General features: G+C 38.6%; 2 protein-coding genes across 4 annotated transcripts in view; one reads left to right on the top strand and one right to left on the bottom strand.

Moving 5' to 3' along the window:
- ppp4r3b (protein phosphatase 4, regulatory subunit 3B) overlaps positions 1-5,390 on the bottom strand; it is a 32,423-nt gene extending 27,033 nt beyond the window's left edge. The window contains exons 1-3 of one of the 2 annotated variants that reach the window (XM_056761480.1): positions 4,591-5,390; positions 4,204-4,259; positions 4,017-4,115 (exon numbers count right to left, since the gene is read on the bottom strand). In XM_056761480.1, the coding sequence (XP_056617458.1) occupies positions 4,017-4,115; positions 4,204-4,259; positions 4,591-4,717 (282 nt within the window). In that variant the 5' untranslated portion in view covers positions 4,718-5,390. The remainder of the gene's footprint in view (positions 1-4,016; positions 4,116-4,203; positions 4,260-4,590) is intronic. The other variant, XM_056761481.1, reaches the window with a different exon arrangement.
- A 797-nt stretch (positions 5,391-6,187) lies between these two features.
- Positions 6,188-21,841, top strand: LOC130432200 (polyribonucleotide nucleotidyltransferase 1, mitochondrial). 2 transcript variants are annotated; one of them, XM_056761483.1, is made up of 28 exons: positions 6,188-6,387; positions 11,416-11,476; positions 11,565-11,643; positions 11,738-11,839; positions 12,026-12,075; positions 12,163-12,226; positions 12,303-12,350; positions 12,435-12,548; positions 12,627-12,813; positions 14,554-14,605; positions 14,677-14,734; positions 14,810-14,906; positions 14,990-15,092; positions 15,164-15,234; positions 15,322-15,358; positions 15,433-15,499; positions 15,981-16,070; positions 16,161-16,214; positions 16,413-16,522; positions 16,602-16,673; positions 17,074-17,137; positions 17,228-17,311; positions 17,399-17,482; positions 17,570-17,676; positions 17,752-17,807; positions 20,602-20,680; positions 20,767-20,814; positions 21,629-21,841. In XM_056761483.1, the coding sequence occupies exons 3-28, from the start codon at positions 11,583-11,585 to the stop codon at positions 21,776-21,778; spliced, it is 2,109 nt and encodes a 702-aa protein (XP_056617461.1). In that variant the 5' UTR covers positions 6,188-6,387; positions 11,416-11,476; positions 11,565-11,582; the 3' UTR covers positions 21,779-21,841. The 2 variants fall into 2 exon arrangements, with proteins under 2 accessions (XP_056617461.1, XP_056617460.1); XM_056761482.1 differs by lacking the exon at positions 6,188-6,387 and adding an exon at positions 7,075-7,209.
- The last annotated feature ends 937 nt before the right edge of the window (positions 21,842-22,778 follow it).

The raw sequence follows: 22,778 nt of genomic DNA, 5'->3' as shown, positions 1-22,778 counted from the left end.
TGTTTCTTGATTTAAGATTTTTTTGATATTTGGACTGACAACAGGACAAAACTACTAAGTTAGAAAAGCAATTTTTGCAGTGTATATTCTGTGCTTTGTCCCATATAGGTTATTATTGACAAATATATTTGTGTGTGTTGTACTTTTTAATTTTAATTTTAAAGTTCTTTTATCGCAATCGGTCATCTTAAGCTTTGTTAAAATTTGGTGTATAGATGAAGCTTGCACTTACTTTAATGATGGTAATAATTTAATGAATAAGCTTCAAGTGAATTTGAGAGAGAGTGTGTGTGTGTGTGTCAGTGTGAGAGTTTGTGAGTGTGTGCGTCTGCAAAAGTGTGTGCGTCTGCGAGTGTGTGCATCTGCGAGTGTGTGGGTCTGCAGTGTAGTGTAGAGAACAAGTTCTGACATTCAAACAAATCCTGTCAAATTTTCTGATTTGTATTGTTCTTTATTTTTTATAAATTATTTATTGTTCTGGCAGCTCAGGTGGCACTTTATTTAAAAAAAAAGTCTATATATTTGGCAGATGTAAAGCATACATGTGTATGTTTTTTGTGTTAGTCCATTTTTATTTTATTATTATTATAACAGCTAAGGGATGTTCAAGGAGCAACATGTTTGTGCAGTTTCTAAAGATTTTAGTTCTGTTTTTGAATAAAGGGTTGGAAATGAATGCTTTTCTTGGTTTATGTTGTTATCCGTTGTTATTCATCGATTAATCGAAAAAATTATTTACAGATTAATTGATTATTAAAATAATCGTTAGTTGTAGCCCTAAAACAAAACACGTATGTGTTCCAGTACAGTGCGTGAGCTTTTAAGAGGACAGCAGTCGTCTCTTTCATCACAGGCGCAAATATGATGTTTAGAACGCGATTCTGGTTGGCCCAAGGACCAAAAAAGACGATGCGGTTAGCTTTTTAATTTATAAAAAAATATTGTAGGTAAATTTTAGGAGACCGTTTGATTTGGGGTACGTATTACTTTTGATCAATGTTTGTGTTTCTGGGGCTCTAGATTAATGCAACTACAATCACACTTGTAGCCAAAAAACCGCGGTGAATTAGGGATGTGCGAGACTAATAGACTATTGATTTAAATGGTAAGCTCCTACTAGGGGTGGCCGGACTGACCAAAAATCTGTTTCACGGAATGAATGGTTTTATTTCACGATAACAATCTCCTATTTTAATTCTATATCTTATACTTCATTGTTCTTAGACTGATTTAATTAAGTTATTAAAGGCTAACCATTGTTGAAATGTAGGAAAGTTATGAAAATGTAATCGAAATTAAGTTCTGATAATGAGATGTATTATTTATTTATATTTATCTTCTGGTTATATCATATGTATACAGTATGAAGATAGACAACACGTGTAACAATGAAGTATGAACATGAATGTTCATTGCCAATCATCTTGCCTCCCGAGTCTTTCTGGTAAAAATACTGTTATTGCCGCAATACAGAAAACGCTGACGGAAGGGTGGAATGCAGGCATAAAACGAAAAAGTAGATAATGATCTAAAGCTGCATAGAGTTATATAAATCGAAAAAATTTCTCTATTTTAATATTTAAAATGTTTGAAAGACGGATTGAAATTATTTGATGGCAGACTAAGCTGTAAATGCGGTGAATGGATCTTGAGAACACACAATAAAACTGAGATAATAAAAATAATGTTCATCACAAAAAAGCATTTGAATAAACGTGATCGCTTAGCACTGTTATCTGTGTGTCCTTGGAGTTTGCACAGATTTCTAAAACGGAGCACAATGGTTGAATTTCCTCAACAAGAACATGTAACATAATCTTAACATCATAATCACATGCGGACTCAAGTGTTTAGCCTGTATATTAGGGATGCACTTCTTTGCCGATTCCGATTTTATTATAAGTGAAACTTGCCGATTCTGCAGGTTTTAATTATTATTGACAGTATATAAAAAAACATTAACTTTCTTCAATACACATTTTTTCATTATTGAACATTACAATTTCCCTAAATACAGTTCTACAACCTGCATTAAATTAAAGAATCTTCTCTTGCCCAAATAACTCTTAAATTGAATAAATCTGTGACTGAAAAAATAAGTAAAAATAATAAAATAGAACTAAACTAAATCACTTAATAGACCTTTTTCATTTTTGTACTCTCACAAAAGTCCAAGATAACAATAAAATACTTCAACTTTATTCTTGTCTCTTGTTTATGAAACTATCATTGCTTTATTTATTTTTTTCTGAAACGTTAAATAACTTGTCTTTATCTTGGGTCTGTAGTACTAAAAGAAGTGGGTTGATTTTAGCTGCCACTTCAATAAAAAGTTAAAAATCTCATGAGTGAATTCTACTTTAAATATGTATTTGTCCTTTTTTTGTGTTAGTAAAGAACTCAATCAGATAATATCACAAATATTGGTTGATTTATTCATTTTTTCTAGTTTGGATTTTTTTCAAGTCGTGTTGAATGTCATTTTACCTCAGTGACATGACCATAGTTTTAACGTAAGACAATTAATCTGGTTGAATTTACATTTGTTTTACACATAGTGAACGTCTTCAACATGAGTTTAGCATGTGTCAGAGTTTAGCATCACAGTTAGCATGTAGTACATACCCAAAGTAGACGGAGCAACGAAGCTGAACCACGCAGTCACGAGTGTAAATGAGCCGTGAAAGACAGCCTTCTTGAACGGACGTTTACTTGCGTATTTGAAGTTATTGCCCGCGTCGCTGGCAACATACGATCGGCAAGACGTGAGACTGACCGGCCGGTCACAGCCGACCATGCGAAAACTGGCCGATTCCGGTTACTGACCGGTCAATCGGTGCACCTCTACTGTATATGTTCTATAAATGAGCCAATATGGGAAATATGCTTTATGAGGGGGTTTTCATCTGCGCGACATCAAATGCGTTCTGAAGACTGTTCTGTACTTTTTGTCCATTGCTTTCTATTCGCTTTTTTGTTTAAACACATTGCTTTCCAAATAATAAAACATGATATAAATGTAGGTTCGTGTTTGTTGATAGGCTACCCTAATTTTTACTTGTAGGCTACTTAAATTGCAACAATTAAAAAAAGCAATGCTTTTCTCATTCAACATCATTTAAATAAACAAATAATGAGTTTTTAAGCTTTTAATTAATTGTTGTTAAATATTTTAAGTTTTATGATTTCAGTGTGATACACACTTTTATCAAAATGTAATTTGATTTGATTCATAAAATTTAATTGAACTTTTAGAGTCCGAAAAAAATGACTTAAAGGAGAAAAAAGAATGGATTTTGTATAGGCTACATATTTAAAGCCCAGACATAGACCAGCCAAAGCAAACAAATGCTCATCGCGTCACTTCTTGCAGCTTCTAAAACATCACGTCAGGGTTGCCGCATCAGCAAATGCAGAAATATTAATGATCATTAAGGAGTAAGGAAAGTGGAACACATGTGCCTGTATTAACTAAATTCAATATTGTATATGAACAGTTCGATTAATGACCTACATGGTTTAGTCTTTAAAATGTATTAAATAGACCCTACGCAAAGTTTTTGGACCACCTTCTGGGGCATTCTTAGTTTTAGACTAGTCAACGACACAGTTACAAAACAATGGATTATTCGACTCTCAAGTTAGTCGATTGTTATCTAACAAATACCGGAAAATCTCATGATAGAGTCTTAGGGCCATATCTTAAATCCCCTGCACTACTAAAATTTTAATTCAGAGGCAACAGTGTTCCTAGTGAAGAAAGTTAGTCCGGAGCCCTGGCTCAAGGTGACCTGCACTAGCCGGATGAGAGGTTGGAATAAGAGACTTTTGAAGATTATGACTGACCAGTCAGCATGGCCTTTTACAGAGAGCGGTGTAATAATACTTTTGAAGTGACAGCGTTTTATCAGTCGTTGCTTTACAAACAAAAGATTTAATGTCTGATCAAACGTGAGTGCAGTATCACTCTGTGAATCGACTGTTATCACACTACAGAACATGTAAAGCAGACGAACCTGACAGATCTTCTCCCAGATTTCATCACAGCCAGCTTTCTCTTGAAAACTCAGAGCCAGGTCGTAGTTTTCCGCTTCAGACCAAACGATGAGTGTGTCCTGAGAAGGTCAACATCACAACACACTCTTAATGGCTTGTGTACACACACACAGAGCATGTGGAATGGAGGCACAAGATGGTGCTCACCTGTTGTTTCTGATAGGCGGTGTTGGGCTTGATTTTAGACTCCAGTAAGACTGATCCTACAGAAGACCAAAAAACAACAAAACATTTAACAGCGATCGTGAACTATGAAATGTGCGTCCATGAAAAGCAACTCAATGATCGGCGCTCTGTGACGTTTGACATTTCAGGACAGATCAAATACCTGCAATAAATCTTTACCGTGAAAAAAAGATCACTTAAGTTATTTGGTTTAGAGATTGGTTCATCTTCAGTTTACAGTTGTCTGCTTTTGTGATGCTGAGTGATCGTCTCATAATTAAACGTGTTGGGAAGAACATTCCTCCGTTATGAAGCACTAATCCAGAGCTATAACACACGTGATATAAACAGAAAGGAGGTTTACATTACCGTCGGTTTCAGCAGTGACGGTAAGTGTTGTGTCCTTCAGTGTGTCCACATGTCCAGTCCCTCTGTCCTCCCACTGTCTGTCCTCATTCAGAGTATAAACCTTCACACGACGACGAGTCTCGCTCATCTTCACCACAATCAACTAACAACACCGACACAACTTAAACGGTCTTAGCGCTCATATTCATCAGCCGGAAAAAGCATCACAGTCTCTCAGTCATCTTTACCTCACTAATTAAACAACCCAATCCTCAGCCTCGGTTTACTAACATCCCAAAATGAGTTTACCTCTGAAATCACCGCGATCTTCAGACCTCTAACTTAACCCGATCTCATCCGCACCGGCCTCCAGACCTCAGAAAACAAAACACGTTCGCTGAATTGTTTATCAACGTTGACCTTTAATCTGTCTTATCAAAATATCTCTTTACTCTCTTTAAAATCTTCACCCGAATATTCATCCACACAAACACTTTTTGGTTGACCTTAACGTAAATCTTAAGAAAACCGGCGCAGTTCACCTCAGGAAAGCCTTAACGTTACTGACTGCAGTACATCAACTGATCGAGAGAATAAAAGCATATGAACACACTATATAACAAAAGAGAGAATCCCCGCACGCGCGCGCTCACTGACGTTACACTTCTATTGTCTCATTTAAATGTGTTTAAGTTTCATCGGGTTTAATCATCACAGTATTTATGTGAGTGTTTGTCTATCTGACGATCGCCGCCATCTTGCGTTTCTTGCACCTGATCGTTGGTTAGTGAGATGCCCCGGGGTTTCCGTGCACGGGCTACGGCAGCCGCTTCAGGACACGCGCACAAAACATCAGTTACCATGGTGACGGCAGGCTTGTTCGACTTCACGCTGCCTGCAAGAACGAAGGCTGCATTTCTTTTCTGGACGGCAATTCTAGGGACCGCTTTTCTCGGACCCAAGGGCTGTGTGCAAAATAGCCCCCTATATAATTATATATTGCACTATTCACATTTAGTCATTTAGCACAATTTGATGGGACATCCTGTAACATCCATTTTAATGGGGTCAGAATTCATAGTAAACATTATTGAGTGCACTCATTCCATCCCATGATGCATCATAATAACGAGTATACAACCGATGTCCCATCAAACACAGAACGGTCCTGTCGTTAGTTTTTGGCTCCCTTTTGATTATAACGTTCTTTTCAGTTTTTTTCAACCAGAAAAAAACGTTACAGGATGTTTTTTTTAATAACCAGTACATAACCAGAAAATAACGTTCCCTGATGGCTATTTATTGGTTATTTTTTGTTTTTCAAACCAGGAAATAACCAGAAAACAACATTGCCTGATGGTTATTTTTTGGTTATTTTTAACCAGAAAATAACCATTTCCTCAAAATGGTACACCTCAAAAATCGACAAAACTGGCAAACTTCAGTGACACGTGCAATACAAAAATAAAGATCACATTAACACATGTAATACTGACCAGATCACTTAATAAATGTACACTTTAACAGCTGAAAATAATATTTAAGCTAAATAAAAATACAATCATAAATCTATGTTTATTTCTTTAGTGCGGTTGTCTGTGCATGCGCTCTGCCGCGCTCTCCCGTTAACGGTTAAATCAACTTGCATTTCGTTTTACCTCAAACAACACATTAGTTTAGCGGTTTAGTTATTTTTATTTTTAATTTAACAACGTACAGATTTGAGAGTAAATTTTTATTTTCGTGATTTTAGAGTGATTTGACACATCTAAATCAACGGGGTTATATCTAAAAACGGAGCTGCGCTATACTTCTCTGGTGAGACAAGAATATTGTTAGCCTGAAGATAATTAAATGTTTATTCTTCTGTCAATAAAAATCTGCTTTAAATCCTGGCTATATTGTGTTGAAGTCAATTATATTATTTAAATATCTATTTCATCTTATGCTGAGGTTCATATAGTGGTTTTATTAGAAATGGAAAACTGTGCTGTTTAAATAGAAAATTACTTCAATGAAAAAGGATCAGGCTAATAGAGGAATCTAATGCATTGATTTCCTCCGGCATATTGTGTGGGACGATGTATTTTACTTATTTAAATTAGATTAGGTAAACGATGGATAAAACACAGCATGGATGATGTCTATCATGATTACTGATAGTAAACCCACGGAGTTTTTAAAGCTAATGAGGAATTCCATTCTTGTAAGTATGGAGCCTTTAGGTTTCCCATTTTCTCATTACATTTACGCATTTGGCAGACATTGGAAATCATTAAACATTGTTTTTTATTTTCTCTTTACGCGCACGTTTATCATTGTTTTTAATTCCTTTCTTGACCTTATTGTTATTGAAGTTGTTTGTGTATTTTGCATAATAATAATAATAAATTCATGCAGTATTTATGTCCACTTTGACAGACATCATGCCATGTCTTTGGGGACTTTTATTGTGAATGTAGGCGCCGCGCTGTTTTCTTGTGATGTTCGGTACTGTAGCTGAGCTCACACACATGTGTCAGTTCGGAGATTTGTGTGCGTGGTGTGTTTGCTTGTCAAGATGAGATTCGGGCTCGGATGGGTTCGCTTCAGTTACAGGAGGTTTCATCAGAAAAGTGCTGCGGTCACACTGGGCGACCGGTGAGATGATCTCGAGAGTTTATACAATTATAACAACAACAATAACGTTGCTCCTAGTAATGTCGCTGTCAGGTGTATTGCCAACTGAAAACACAAGTATTGATATTTGAAATGAAACTATGCTATCACGTGTACTTCATCTTCTTGCAGTCAGATGACATTGTTTAAAAAGACGGTTTCCCCACTCCGTTTATCACTGTTTCTCACTTTCTTGCTCTGTTGCTTACACTGTTACTTACATTCTTGCACTGTTTCTTAAACTGTTACTTACATTCTTGCTCTGTTTCTTACACTGTTACTTACATTCTTGCTCTGTTTCTTACACTGTTACTTACATTCTTGCTCTGTTTCTCACACTGTTACTTACATTCTTGCGCTGTTTCTTACACTGTTACTTACATTCTTGCTCTGTTTCTTACACTGTTACTTACATTCTTGCTCTGTTTCTTACACTGTTACTTACATTCTTGCTCTGTTTCTCACACTGTTACTTACATTCTTGCTCTGTTTCTTAAACTGTTACTTACATTCTTGCTCTGTTTCTTACACTGTTACTTACATTCTTGCTCTGTTTCTTACACTGTTTCTTACATTCTTGCACTGTTTCTTAAACTGTTACTTACTTTCTTGCTCTGTTTCTTACACTGTTACTTACATTCTTGCTCTGTTTCTTACACTGTTACTTACATTCTTGCGCTGTTTCTTAAACTGTTACTTACTTTCTTGCTCTGTTTCTTACACTGTTACTTACATTCTTGTGCTGTTTCTTAAACTGTTACTTACTTTCTTGCTCTGTTTCTTACACTGTTACTTACATTCTTGCGCTGTTTCTTACACTGTTACTTACATTCTTGCTCTGTTTCTTACACTGTTACTTACATTCTTGCTCTGTTTCTTACACTGTTACTTACATTCTTGCTCTGTTTCTCACACTGTTACACTGTTACTTACATTCTTGCTCTGTTTCTTACACTGTTGCTTACTTTCTTGCTCTGTTTCTTAAACTGTTACTTACATTCTTGCTCTGTTTCTTACACTGTTACTTACATTCTTGCTCTGTTTCTTACACTGTTACTTACATTCTTGCTCTGTTTCTTACACTGTTGCTTACTTTCTTGCTCTGTTTCTTAAACTGTTACTTACATTCTTGCTCTGTTTCTTACACTGTTTCTTTACTTTCTTGCTCTGCTTCTCACTTTCTTGCTCTGTTTCTTACACTGTTACTTACATTCTTGCTCTGTTTCTTACACTGTTACTTACATTCTTGCTCTGTTTCTTACACTGTTACTTACATTCTTACACTGTTACTTACATTCTTGCGCTGTTTCTTACACTGTTACTTACATTCTTGCTCTGTTTCTTACACTGTTACTTACATTCTTGCTCTGTTTCTTCTCACTTTCTTGCTCTGTTTCTTAAACTGTTACTTACATTCTTGCTCTGTTTCTTACACTGTTACTTACTTTCTTGCTCTGTTTCTTACACTGTTACTTACATTCTTACACTGTTACTTACATTCTTGCGCTGTTTCTTACACTGTTACTTACATTCTTGCTCTGTTTCTTACACTGTTACTTACATTCTTGCTCTGTTTCTTCTCACTTTCTTGCTCTGTTTCTTACACTGTTACTTACATTCTTGCTCTGTTTCTTACACTGTTACTTACATTCTTGCTCTGTTTCTTACACTGTTACTTACATTCTTACACTGTTACTTACATTCTTGCGCTGTTTCTTACACTGTTACGTACATTCTTGCTCTGTTTCTTACACTGTTACTTACATTCTTGCTCTGTTTCTTCTCACTTTCTTGCTCTGTTTCTTAAACTGTTACTTACATTCTTGCTCTGTTTCTTACACTGTTACTTACTTTCTTGCTCTGTTTCTTACACTGTTACTTACATTCTTGCTCTGTTTCTTACACTGTTACTTACATTCTTGCTCTGTTTCTTAAACTGTTACTTACTTTCTTGCTCTGTTTCTTACACTGTTACTTACATTCTTGCTCTGTTTCTTACACTGTTACTTACAATCTTGCTCTGTTTCTTACACTGTTACTAACTTTCTTGCTCTGTTTCTTAAACTGTTACTTACTTTCTTGCTCTGTTTCTTACACTGTTTCTTTACATTCTTGCTCTGTTTCTTACACTGTTACTTACTTTCTTGCTCTGTTTCTTAAACTGTTACTTACTTTCTTGCTCTGTTTCTTACACTGTTTCTTTACATTCTTGCTCTGTTTCTTACACTGTTACTTACATTCTTGCTCTGTTTCTATCACTGCTTTTTTACTTTCTTGCTGTGTTTCTCACTTTCTTGCTCTGTTTCTTAAACTGTTACTTACATTCTTGCTCTGTTTCTTACACTGTTTCTTTACTTTCTTGCTGTGTTTCTCACTTACTTGCTCTGTTTCTTAAACTGTTACTTACATTCTTGCTCTGTTTCTTACACTGTTACTTACATTCTTGCTCTGTTTCTTACACTGTTACTTACATTCTTGCTCTGTTTCGTACACTGTTACTTACATTCTTGCTCTGTTTCTTAAACTGTTACTTACTTTCTTCCTCTGTTTCTTAAACTGTTACTTACTTTCTTGCTCTGTTTCTTAAACTGTTACTTACATTCTTGCTCTGTTTCTCACACCGTTACTTACATTCTTGCGCTGTTTCTTAAACTGTTACTTACATTCTTGCTCTGTTTCTCACACCGTTACTTACATTCTTGCTCTGTTTCTTAAACTGTTACTTACATTCTTGCTCTGTTTCTCACACTGTTACTTACTTTCTTGCTCTGTTTCTCACACCGTTACTTACATTCTTGCGCTGTTTCTTAAACTGTTACTTACATTCTTGCTCTGTTTCTTAAACTGTTACTTACATTCTTGCGCTGTTTCTTAAACTGTTACTTACATTCTTGCTCTGTTTCTCACACCGTTACTTACATTCTTGCTCTGTTTCTTAAACTGTTACTTACATTCTTGCTCTGTTTCTCACACCGTTACTTACATTCTTGCTCCGTTTCTTAAACTGTTACTTACTTTCTTGCTCTGTTTCTTACACTGTTACTTACTTTCTTGCTCTGTTTCTTACACTGTTACTTACATTCTTGCTCTGTTTCTTACACTGTTACATGCATTCTTGCTCTGTTTCTTACACTGTTACTTACATTCTTGCTCTGTTTCTTACACTGTTACTTACATTCTTGCTCTGTTTCTTACACTGTTACTTACATTCTTGCTCTGTTTCTTACACTGTTTCTTACATTCTTGCACTGTTTCTTAAACTGTTACTTACTTTCTTGCTCTGTTTCTTACACTGTTACTTACATTCTTGCTCTGTTTCTTACACTGTTACTTACATTCTTGCGCTGTTTCTTAAACTGTTACTTACTTTCTTGCTCTGTTTCTTACACTGTTACTTACATTCTTGCGCTGTTTCTTAAACTGTTACTTACTTTCTTGCTCTGTTTCTTACACTGTTACTTACATTCTTGCGCTGTTTCTTAAACTGTTACTTACTTTCTTGCTCTGTTTCTTACACTGTTTCTTTACATTCTTGCTCTGTTTCTTACACTGTTACTTACATTCTTGCTCTGTTTCTATCACTGTTTCTTTACTTTCTTGCTGTGTTTCTCACTTTCTTGCTCTGTTTCTTAAACTGTTACTTACATTCTTGCTCTGTTTCTTACACTGTTTCTTTACTTTCTTGCTGTGTTTCTCACTTACTTGCTCTGTTTCTTAAACTGTTACTTACATTCTTGCGCTGTTTCTTATACTGTTACTTACTTTCTTGCTCTGTTTCTTACACTGTTACTTACATTCTTGCACTGTTTCTTAAACTGTTACTTACTTTCTTGCTCTGTTTCTTACACTGTTACTTACATTCTTGCTCTGTTTCTTACACTGTTACTTACATTCTTGCTCTGTTTCTTACACTGTTACTTACTTTCTTGCTCTGTTTCTTACACTGTTACTTACATTCTTGCTTTGTTTCTTAAACTGTTACACACATTCTTCCTCTGTTTCTTACACTGTTACTTACATTCTTCCTCTGTTTCTTACACTGTTAGTTACATTCTTGCTCCATTTACTACACTGTTATTTACATTCTTGCTCTGTTTCTCAGACTGTTTTTCCACTCTGTTTCCCCTTCTGTCACTCAGTTTCTTACCCTGTTCGTTCACACTGTTTCTCAAACTGTGCTGTGTGCAGGAGGCTGGAGATATCCACAGGGAAGCTGGCCAGGTTTGCTGATGGATGTTCTGTGGTTAAGGTGAATTCTTCCTAACTGCTTTTATTATGTTTCCGTTTTGTCTTGTGCTGTTGTTGTGTTGTTAACTGAATTTGTCTGTGATGTGTAGCTGGGTGAAACATCTGTGATGGTGACAGCTGTCAGTAAGACCAAACCATCTCTCTCTCACTTCATGCCTCTTGTGGTAGGTGACCCCAATAGATAACACTACTTAATTAATACTACCGTTAATAAAACAGACATTGTCTAAGCGTTTTTGACCTTTGTGACGTCATCAGGTAGATTACAGACAGAAAGGTGCTGCCGCAGGTCGAATCCCCACCAACTACCTGAGACGAGAGCTGGGCACCACAGACACTGAGATCCTCACCAGCAGACTCATCGGTCAGTGGTCTCACAACAACAGATCAAACCACACATCACCATTCGATAATGCTTCTCGTCTGAGTTCTCATTATGTGTAATACAACAATGAAGTAAAATCAACTAGATTGCATTTGAAACACCATTCTGTTACGAATTTTCTGCAGTATTCACGCTGTGTGTGTGTGTGTGTGTGTGTGTATGTAGATCGCTCCATCAGGCCGCTGTTTCCTGCCGGATACTTCTATGAGACACAGGTGTGAAAGTCAAATGACACTGTTACTGTTGTGTATTATTGAGCAACAGGACTCAGTCTTTGTGTTGTGTGTGTGTTTGTGATGAAGGTGCTGTGTAATATATTAGCTGCTGACGGAGTGAATGATCCTGATGTTCTGGCCATTAATGGAGGTACAGACAACACAGCATGTGTTTTATAGAGCACACTTGTTGCATTCATCTCTGACGGTTGTTCATTGTCCCTCAGCATCTGCAGCTCTGGCTCTGTCTGATATTCCCTGGAATGGACCAATCGGTGAGTCCCCAGCGTGTGTTCATACAGGTTTGTTATTCAGCACAATTCTGAGTGATGTCAGGTGAAACGGTCCGTGTGTTTCAGGTGCGGTGCGTGTCGGTCTCTCAGGTGGAGAGTTTATCGTTAACCCGACGCGCTCGGAGATGAACGGCAGCTCTCTGAATCTTGTGGTGGTGGGAGCCGCCTCCAGTCACGTGGGTAAGTGGAAGTGGATGGCGTTTACACGAGTCATATGTGCGTCTCCTCTAATGCTCTGATGTTATCATGTTTGTCCAGTGATGCTGGAGGCGGCGGCGGAGAACGTCCTTCAGCAGGATTTCTGTCACGCGGTGAAATTAGGGGTCAAACACACGCAGCAGATCATTCAGACCATCCAACACATGGCAAAAGAAATGAAAGTGATCAAACGCACACCAGCCAAACTCTTCACCGCATCAGCTGATGTGCTGGAGTACACACGACAGTAAGACTCTTCATGTCAAACATCTGCAAACAGAAACGTGTCACCACAGGCGAAGCTTGACATTTCAGCTTGTGATATACTGGTAGTTTAATATGCTTTTAACGAAAACTATCAGTCAATAAAAACATGCTTTTGACTAAATTAAAAGAACTCAACCTATGATAAATGCTAGATGTAAGAGAAGTATAAATGAAAAATGTTGTCTATAACTTAAAAACATGAAAATACACCAAATTAACTCACCAAGACTCCCTAAAGTACAGGAATATGAACCGCATAAACCTTACTACTATACTAGTGAATTAATCAATCAAATCATCATAACCAACACGTTTGAATTATAATAGATTTAGTTTTTTTATTTGTATTTTTTATTTATGTTGTAATAACAGAATGTCCTCTCAATGTATCTATTTTTATCATCAACAAAAGTCAAATACTTAAGCATCTTAAACTCTATTTGCACAGGATTAGTTTTATCTGGGGATCTTGTGTGATTTATAAATGACCTCCCCACTTCTGTATTTCATGTGGCGAAATTGCACGGGATAAATGAAGCCTGTGATTTTGCTCAAATTTACTGACTTATTTCCCAGATTTCTGTGTTTGTCAAAATATGGTAGGTGTAATTTTTACTTTACAAATTACAGACATTGCCGATTGGCACAAGATTAAGTTCACAGACAATCTCTGCAATTATTACAAATGACTAGCGGTCCCCAGGTAATACTAATCTCATGCAAATAGGGCTTTAAATATTAAAGAATTACAGTTGGTCAGAGAATATAAACAACAATTATATTAAAGCCCCCCGTGGTGAAAATCAAGTTTTCAATGTTGTGTTTTTAATCTGCTTGAAGACAAACCATGTGCAAATGTATCATTTTAATCCATTGCTGAGTATTTTCTTCATAAAACTGAAGTTAACCCAAAATGCAGTATGAAACTGCTCATGTAAATGATGTCATAAAACTGTAACCAATCACATCCACTCATTTGACCCCTGTGGATTAGCAGTTTGAGGCATAAATATGTAAAGATGATGCACACATTTGGTGCTAAAACAAACGCTGCACTGCTGTCCGCTCTCACTTTCAGGTTTAGCAGCGTGTGATCTAGTCTGATCGAGTGTGATTGAGTGTGATCGATTGTGATCTATAGTAATTGAGTCTGATAGAGTGTGATGGAGTCTGATAGAGTGGAGGCGGGACTAATACATCTGCCTATACTTAAGATGTAGAATTACATTCAAGTTCTTTCAAAGCAGGAAACATTATTTTTACAGGAAAAATTTTGTTTAATTTAAACACATTGTTGTGAGAGTCTGAAGAATATACTCAAAGACCATTTAGTCATTAAGTCATAGACCATTTAGACCTGGAACAGCTGTACAGGTAGGATGCGGCGGTTTGTGAGTGTGGTATTTGCTGCGCCCCTCATCCACTGTGATCAGACAGCTGGTTAAAAAGTGACATTGACGAGCGCTGCATTTCACCATTTATTCAACCAATCCTGAATGAATGTAGTACGCCATCTCTTTTAACAACCGTATGTGTGGGGCGGATGAAGCCATGCAAGTTCCATTTGCTTTTGATAGACTTTGGAGTAAGAGATGTGATATTGACCTCTGGAGTCTCGCGCAAGCATAAACGAGAACTGAACAAGGTGAACAGAAGACCTCAGCTTCTTCTTAAAAACTCACAGAAGCTGAAATGCACTCTTGACATCTTGATCCCTCAGATTGGCGTCTGATCGGATCTACACCGTCTTCACAGACTTCACACATGATAAGGTGAGTGTTACTCAAGAGCTGCTGTTTGCCTTTCTGTCTCATGTGATGTGAGAACTGCTTGTGTTTCACAGATATCCCGAGATGAAGCCATTAATAAAGTCCGTTTGGAGACAGAGGAACACGTCAGAGGTGTGTGTATGTGACGCGCACCTACTGTAGACGTCTGATGTGACTGAATCTCACATGTGTCTGTGATCTCTTTAGAGAAGTTTCCACACTGTGAGGCGTTTGACGTGTTGGAGGCCTTTAGCAGCGTCTCTAAAGACATCTTCAGGAATGTGGTGCTGAATGAATACAGACGGTACACTTCACCACTGGTACGCAGATTTCTCTCTATATACTGTGTGTCATACTGACCTGAGGACACGCGTGTGATCCTAACAGCTGTGACGGCCGGGATCTGACTGCATTGCGGAACATCTCCTGTGAGGTGGACGTCTTCAAACCGTTACACGGCTCGGCTCTTTTTCAGAGGGGTCAAACGCAGGTAAGTCACGGGCTGTGTCCAGTCCTGTTCCTGCAGCGGATGAGTGTGTGTAACCCTGTGTGTTTGGACAGGTGCTGTGTACAGTAACGTTCGATTCTATGGAGTCAAGTGTGAAAGCAGACCTGATAACAACAGCACTCAGGTAAGTTGCTTCAGACACTTGTGTGACGTCGATATATGAGCACATATTAAAGGGATCATCATGAGTTTGATGTTTTCTCTCCTCCAGTGGGATCAAGGACAAGAATTTCATGCTGCATTATGAAGTGAGTGACCAGCTCTTTTAAAGGTTTTTTAAGCCAACATTGATGAACTGACCTTGATTCGGTACATTTCTCAGTTTCCTCCATATGCAACCAATGAGATCGGAAAAATTGGTGGAATGAACAGACGACAGCTCGGACACGGTGAGTATCTTGCCTGGGTCTCATGTCTTTCCAGTGCTCATTTATAGATGTTTCGAGTTCCAAACCACTCCTTTCCGTACACTCTGATAGGTCACACTGACTAAATCCGCTTCGAAAATGCCCTGCCTTACCATAACCTTAGATTTACCTCTAAGCAATAAACAGCAACAATGGTGGATTGATAGTTCGATCAGAATTCAGAAGTGTAACGGAGGTCTGCTAGCGTGTGAAAGTGAGCAAACATCAGTTGTTACAGATCTATGGCCAGGTCAAGACTGGTCCGGTTGGCCTCTTACACAAACACTCATTTCTGAAATGACAAGAGGGCAAGTAAATGATGACAGAAGATTTCTTTTTTGGGTGAACTGTGTCTTAGTAAAATAAATTTCCCTTTGCTGTGAACACAGATGTTGTTATTGCTCATTACACATGAACTAAAGAAGAAGTGAGTGACAGCTGTCTCATGTGTGTTTGATTGTAGGAGCGCTGGCAGAGAAAGCCTTGAGACCCGTCATTCCCACAGACTTTCCCTTCACCATCCGTGTCACATCTGAGGTGCTGGAGTCCAACGGTAGCAGATTTCCCAGCGTAAACGCTCTCATGCGATGTGTTGTGTAGGAGTTCTTCTCATTGATGTTCTGTTGTTTTGTGTGTTTGACAGGATCGTCCTCGATGGCTTCAGTGTGTGGTGGGAGTTTAGCGCTCATGGATTCAGGTATTGACAGATTGTGTTCATCATGACTAAAGCTGTCAGAGCTCAAACATCACACAGTTATATTCTTTAAATCAACTGGACACATGACGACAGATGTATTTACTCTTGGTTGTGTATAGGCGACAGTTCAGTTCGCTCACTGAATCTTGAAAGAGTTGACGTGTCTTAAGTGTTTGAAGCGATGTGTTTTTCTTTCAGGCGTTCCAATCTCCTCTGCGGTTGCAGGAGTTGCCATCGGCCTGATATCCAAATCCAGTCCAGAGAACTCATCAGAAATCACAGACTACAGATTACTGACTGATATTCTGGTATATATGAAAGCATCTCTTGTCTGAGCAGCTCATTTTCAGATGATCTCTGATTGATGTCATGTTGTTATTAATCAAGGGAATAGAAGATTATAACGGAGACATGGATTTTAAAATGGCAGGAACAAGTAAAGGCATCACAGCTCTTCAGGTTAGAGTACATGCTGCATATTTCATGACTGAACTCCTAATGTGTGTGTGCGTGATAAATGTGTTTGACTCTTCATGTGTTTGTGTGTGTGCTTGTATGTATGTATGTGTGTGTGTGTGTGTGTGTTTAATGTGTATGACTCCTGAAGTGTCTGTGTGTATGTGTGTGTGATGTGTGGTGTGTGGTGTATTTTACTCTTGATGCTCGTGTATGTGTGCACACGGTGTATGTGTGCTCGTATAATGTGTATGACTCCTGATGTGTGTGTGTGCGCGTGGTGTATTTGACTCTTGATGTGTGTGTGTGTGCACGCGTGGTGTATTTGACTCTTGATGTGTGTGTGTGTGTGTGTGTGCGCGCATGGTGTATTTGACTCTTGATGTGTGTGTTCATTTAATAGGCTGATGTAAAAATCCCAGGACTTCCATTAAAGATCGTCATGGAGTCGATACAGCAGGCCACAGGTGCGTCTCATATGCTGCCATGTCATTCTTTCACTCTATATTGTAAATTAACTTTAGACATTATTACGTCACATGCTGTTTTGTTTTCAGTGGCTAAAAAAGAGATTTTGGGGATCATGAATAAGACAATAGTTAAAGCCAGGAGCTCCAGAAAGGAGAACGGGCCTGTGATTGGTGTGTATTGTGATGTGATTTCTGCTGAGAGAATTGTTTTCACTGGTGTTCTGTTTCTCTAATCTCCATCTCAATTCATCTCCACAGAGAATATTACAGTACCTTTGTCAAGAAGAGCTCGCTTTATAGGTCCAGGTGGTTATAATCTCCGCAAATTACAGGCCCAGACAGGTGATGTGGTGTACCAGAGTGAAGGACGTGTTTCTTTATTGTTTACTGTGAATGAGAAATCAATGATTCTTATGTGATGTTCCACAGGCGTGACAATAAGTCAAGTGGACGAGGAGACGTTCTCTTTGTTTGCACCCACTCCCAGCGCCATGAATGAAGCCCAGGAGTTCATGAGAGAAATCTGCAAAGATGATGTAATATTCAGCAACATATCAGCTGGGTGTTTAATGTGTGTTCTCATGTAATTCATGTGTTTTTCTGACATGTAGCAGGAAGAACAGTTGGAGTTTGGGGCCGTATACACAGCCACCATAACAGAGATCAGGTACCATACACAAAACACTCCTTTCTCCACGCTGAACGTCACTATCAAAGTTTTATTGAGCTTAAAGGGAAAGTTCACCCCAAAACTCCAATTTGCTGTTTATTTACTCACCCTCAGGCCATCTGAGATGTAGGTGAGATTTTTTCTTGATTAGAATCATAAAGAAGATTGTTTGGTAAATCCGCAGCCCTCTCTGCTTCATATAGTGGGAGTCTACGGGGTCCGCCTGTCTAAGAGTTCCTAAAGCACATTATTCCAAAAAGCGGCTCCTGGCAACATCTTGACGTTTCGTATGGCTAATATTAGTAAAATGAGGTTCAAATTTATGAAAATATCGTCACTTCACAAAAACGTCTACATGTTGCTAGGAGCCGCTTTTTTGAATGATTTTTTCTAGGCACTCTTAGAAAGGCGGACCCCATAGACTCCCATTGTATGAAGCAGAGAGGGCTGCGGATCTACCAAACAATCTTCTTTATGGTTCTACTCAAGAAAAAATGTCACCTACATCTCAGATGGCCTGAGGGTGAGTAAACAAACAGAAAATTTGAGTTTTTGGCTGAATTATCCCATTAAAAAGAACATCTTGATGTATGACGTGCAATCACACTGATCACAATGACATTTCTGAGAGCAGAAGAGAAACTGATTATCGCTGTATGACGGGATTTCGAAGGTCTTCCATGTTCTTGAGTTAGGCTGAGCGCTCTTTGGTGCTAGAATGGTCGCCAATGTGCTAGAATACTTCTGGTACGTACAAGAAGAAAGCAGGTGCAACCCTGTTTTCAAAAGGGTTGTAATGCTTGGTATTTCAAAATCCCCAGCAGCCCTTTGGGCAGACACTCTTCAGATGGTGGTTGGCTGTAAACAATAGAACTAGCTTTAATAAATGTAGAAAACTGGATAGGAGTTGGAACAACCATCACATTTCAAAACACAAAAATCAACAATGGCATTTAATAGTATCAAACGACAATCATCACTACAAGAATGCATTTAGTTCTAACTAAATTGAGGTTTCTGAACTAGGGTTGGGCCGATAGACGATGACATCATCCATTGCCGATGGCTGACAGCCATCATGATGTTGGGCCGGTGTTGTGCCGACAAATGCACTCCTGCCAGATTATGCACCCCCTTCATAAACATGCTGTTTTATTGGCTAATTCAAACCCCTCCCCACACCTAATCCTAACCATTGTGGGGAGGGGGGTGCATCATCTGGCAGGGGTGCATTTCTCGGCACAACATCGGCATCGTGATTCCCCTGCATTTCCGTCATCAGGTGGGTCTGAGGTCATCCGCATATCCCGTTCGCATTCAGAACATTCCCATGACAAATGCTGACAGCCAAGACCAGTATGATATTCTGCGCATGTGCCGAGCTCGTCCATTCATGCTTATCCGCAGTAGAGTATGAGTTGGAAACTGCACGACGCGTGTGTGCGCGAGACGGAGACGGATATAGAAAGTGAATGCAAACAGTGAATCGTATTAAGGTGCTCACGTTGTGTGCGTGTTACCTTGTCAATGACGACCTGAACTGTGTGCTTCACCAATGGCAGCAGGCAACATCAGTGCAAGTTGACCGATCACACACACTCAGTCTACACTGTCCCCGCCCCCCCGATGTCCCAATGTTTCACTGTAGGGTTTGTACGATGCCAATTTGGTAGACATCGCCCAACCCTATTCTGAACTGTGCTCAATATTAAAAGGGGGTCAGAATCTGAGATCTCGTCTTTTGCAAACGTTTGAAGCAGAGAAGAAAACACATATAGTTTATTTTTCCCCAAAAGTCGGTTCAGTTCATTTAAAATGGATCCAATTTCACAGCATTCCCCAATAAAAAGTGGATTCAGTTAGATGCTAACCTTTCAACGGATCGTGGTCGTCAACAGATGAAAAGGGTCGCTCATAGGTCTCCTGGATTTTGGTATCCAAACGTTGGCAAGGATGCTTTTATGCCTGGATTCAATCCAAGTAAACGGCAGCATCGCAATAAACTTCATTGCGGACAAATCAGCATCATGACAAACTTTTCGGATTTAATTTTTCCTCCAGATAATAAGAGAGTAAACGGTAGAAATGGGTTTGGAGACCATTTTGGCGATTCGATAGGATTCTTATTTACATGGTTTCAATTCAATATCGATTAGTTATCAGTATTTCATTGCAAATATCATAAATAAATATAAATGCTGGTATTTGAAGCCCCCCTATTTAGATAATTAAGGAAATGCACATTCACGATAATAGCAGAGCCCACACAATTCTTTTTAATGACTTTTTACGGGAATTGCCAGATTCAATTTTGTTTCTTTAAATTGAAGATCGATTAAATCCGAAGAATCAATATTTTTTACCCAGCCCTAGTAAACAGTGGAAATAAATGAATATTTATTCAGAAATGTCCCAGTGGTTTTGTGTTCATACAATGGAAGTCAATGGAGTTCAGTGTAGTTTTATTGCCAACGTTCCTTAGAATATCATTAGACAATCTTTCACTGTTATACAGTACGGGGTGCTGTTAAAAATCGTCTGAAAGAGTACAAAATCTACAGATCCAAATAACATGTCCATGATTTGATCTTTGTTCTGATCCCAATTACACCAACAGAGTTGGTGTAATCTCAGAGGTGGATTGTGCACAATAGGAACATGTTCTAAAAAAGTGCATCAACTTTCATTCTGACCTTTTACACAATACACGTTTACGATAAAATGAACCCACTAATGTACAGTATTGTGTGTGTAAGGTTGTGATGTAACGCACCATTGTGATGTTTTTAAGAGACATTGGTGTGATGGTGAAGCTGTATCCTAACATGAGCGCTGTACTCTTACACAACTCACAGCTGGACCACAAAAGAGTGAGTAAACAATCTGAGCAGTCTAAAAGAAACCAAAGGGCTTTCTATGTGTTTGTATATGAAGAACCTTCCACATGTTTCTCCAGATTAAACATCCCAGCGCTCTTGGACTTGAGGTCGGACAGCAGATCCAGGTATAAAACACACACACACAAAATACTGCACAACTTTTAGAGACACTACAGCCTGTCACTGGTCAATCACATGATGTTAACATACCATTGAGTCAGGTTGGGGCAATCAATTCCAAAATCCAATCCATAAGGCTAAGAATCCGATTCTTGATATAAAACAGAAATTTGTATGTTTGTCGTTTCCTGGCCAAACTATTGAAAACGTCTGCACTAGTGCACAGCAGAAAGCTCTCTAGAAAACAAAGAACATCAAAGCAAAATTGGCACACGTTATAGTGTGACATGATCATCTGTGGGTTCATCGGATAGTTTAGAAAGAGCCAAGAGTGTGTGATGCGCCGAGCACTGCCATCAGTCATTGATCAAAGAAAACTAGTGATGGTCAAACACCTTAAACTACACAAGGAAATGTAAGGGTTTTATTTGACCCTTTAGTTAAGAGAACGTGGCTGTTTTGACTAGTGACCTGCTGATAACATCTTTACACCCTGAAGGAAATTAGGCATGTTTTTACTAGAGTAGCCACAGTTTAACTATGATATTTGCAGTGAAATCACAAAACCCACAAATAAAAAGGATCTGTTTGTTGTAAATGTTTGTGTGAGGATGCTTTGAAATACAGTGATTCAAATGAAAAGGACTTGACTAGATTATGTCAACACAGGGCTTGCTGTAGGCTGGTTTGTGTTGGAAAGTAGTTTTTCACTATTGGTCACTAATGCAGTGTCAGTAGATGTCTTCTCATCAGTCCTGAAGCAGCAGCTCACGGGGAAACTGAATGTTTATTGCTAATGTTGTGCCGTTGTGTGTGCAGGTGAAGTATTTTGGTCGAGACCCGACAGACGGTAGAATGAGATTGTCCCGTAAGGTTCTTCAGTCCCCAGCAGCGACTGTAGTGAAGACTCTCAGCGACAGACACAGCATCTCTATAGGAGCATCTCATGATCACATCACAGACTCATAAAGCCCTGCTTATACACAACCTCATGACTGCAGATTTGATAATAAATGCTCTTATTATGACAAACCCGCTGCAATTCATGTGTTCATAACAACAACAAGTACTGGGTCTGACAATATGATGGAAATGTGTAGAGAATGAATGTCACTTTGCTGTAAATATCGGGAGATTTCTTGTTCATTGGTAGTAGAGATGGTCTCCTACACTTCTGAATGGATTCTGCTGCTGATGCTGTCCGTCATTAAATCTGTTTAAAAGGCAATGCACTTTGATTTATAATGAGGCCAAACTTTCTCTTTCTCACTGTATTGCCAGAAACACATGGTTGATAGATGAAGACTGTAGTTCCTGTTCCTCACTTGCGCTAGAAAATTCATCAATTTATGGAGATCCATAAAAGCTTGTGACGCATGTGTGCAGGGCAGACGCAGAAATCATTGTTCATGATGTATACATGCACGAGCCGTTGTTCTTGATCAACACCACACGTATGCATCATGTGTGCTCCTGGAAACTAACGTGAAAGGGAGGGATCTTAATTTGGAGATGAACGGAGGTCTCATGGTTTTGGAATGACAGGATGTTCTGTCTTAGGTGGAGTTACCCTTTAAGTTAAAAACAAGGAGGATACATAAGTTATAAAACTCAACAGATCAAAGGTGCCGTCAGGTAAAACCAATCAATGTATGGCTGCAGAGTTTTAATTCTATACAAATGTTCAGGAGATGTGGGACAGGACAACACGCATGTAAAACACATTTTCTTCTAGCTGAGACTGCAACTTCACCAGCATGCAAAGGCAGTGTCAGCACAATTAGATTAGATTAACTTTATTGTCCATTCTGTTTGTCACGAAGCGGAAAATTATCTTTGACACTGGTGGCATAGGTACAGTATATAGACAGAAACAGTACACATGACTCAACTAACGCAAAATTAGACAAAATCAGACAACTCAATTTAACCCCCCCCCCACCAAAAAACGTAGAAATTATATAGTTTA

Source organism: Triplophysa dalaica, chromosome 11 (assembly GCF_015846415.1).
Source record: "Triplophysa dalaica isolate WHDGS20190420 chromosome 11, ASM1584641v1, whole genome shotgun sequence".
Taxonomy (NCBI): Eukaryota; Metazoa; Chordata; class Actinopteri; order Cypriniformes; family Nemacheilidae; genus Triplophysa; species Triplophysa dalaica.
Note: the sequence above shows the minus strand (reverse complement) of the source record. Positions and strands in the feature narration are given on the sequence as shown.

Excerpts from the sequence above, each read along its gene's own strand:
- LOC130432200 (XM_056761482.1), top strand. The coding sequence starts at position 7,130 with ATGAGATTCGGGCTCGGATGGGTTCGCTTCAGTTACAGGAGGTTTCAT. Across the intron at positions 7,210-11,415 it reads GCGGTCACACTGGGCGACCG|GAGGCTGGAGATATCCACAG; the intron begins GTGAGATGATCT and ends TGCTGTGTGCAG. Across the intron at positions 16,215-16,412 it reads TTTAGCGCTCATGGATTCAG|GCGTTCCAATCTCCTCTGCG; the intron begins GTATTGACAGAT and ends TTTTTCTTTCAG.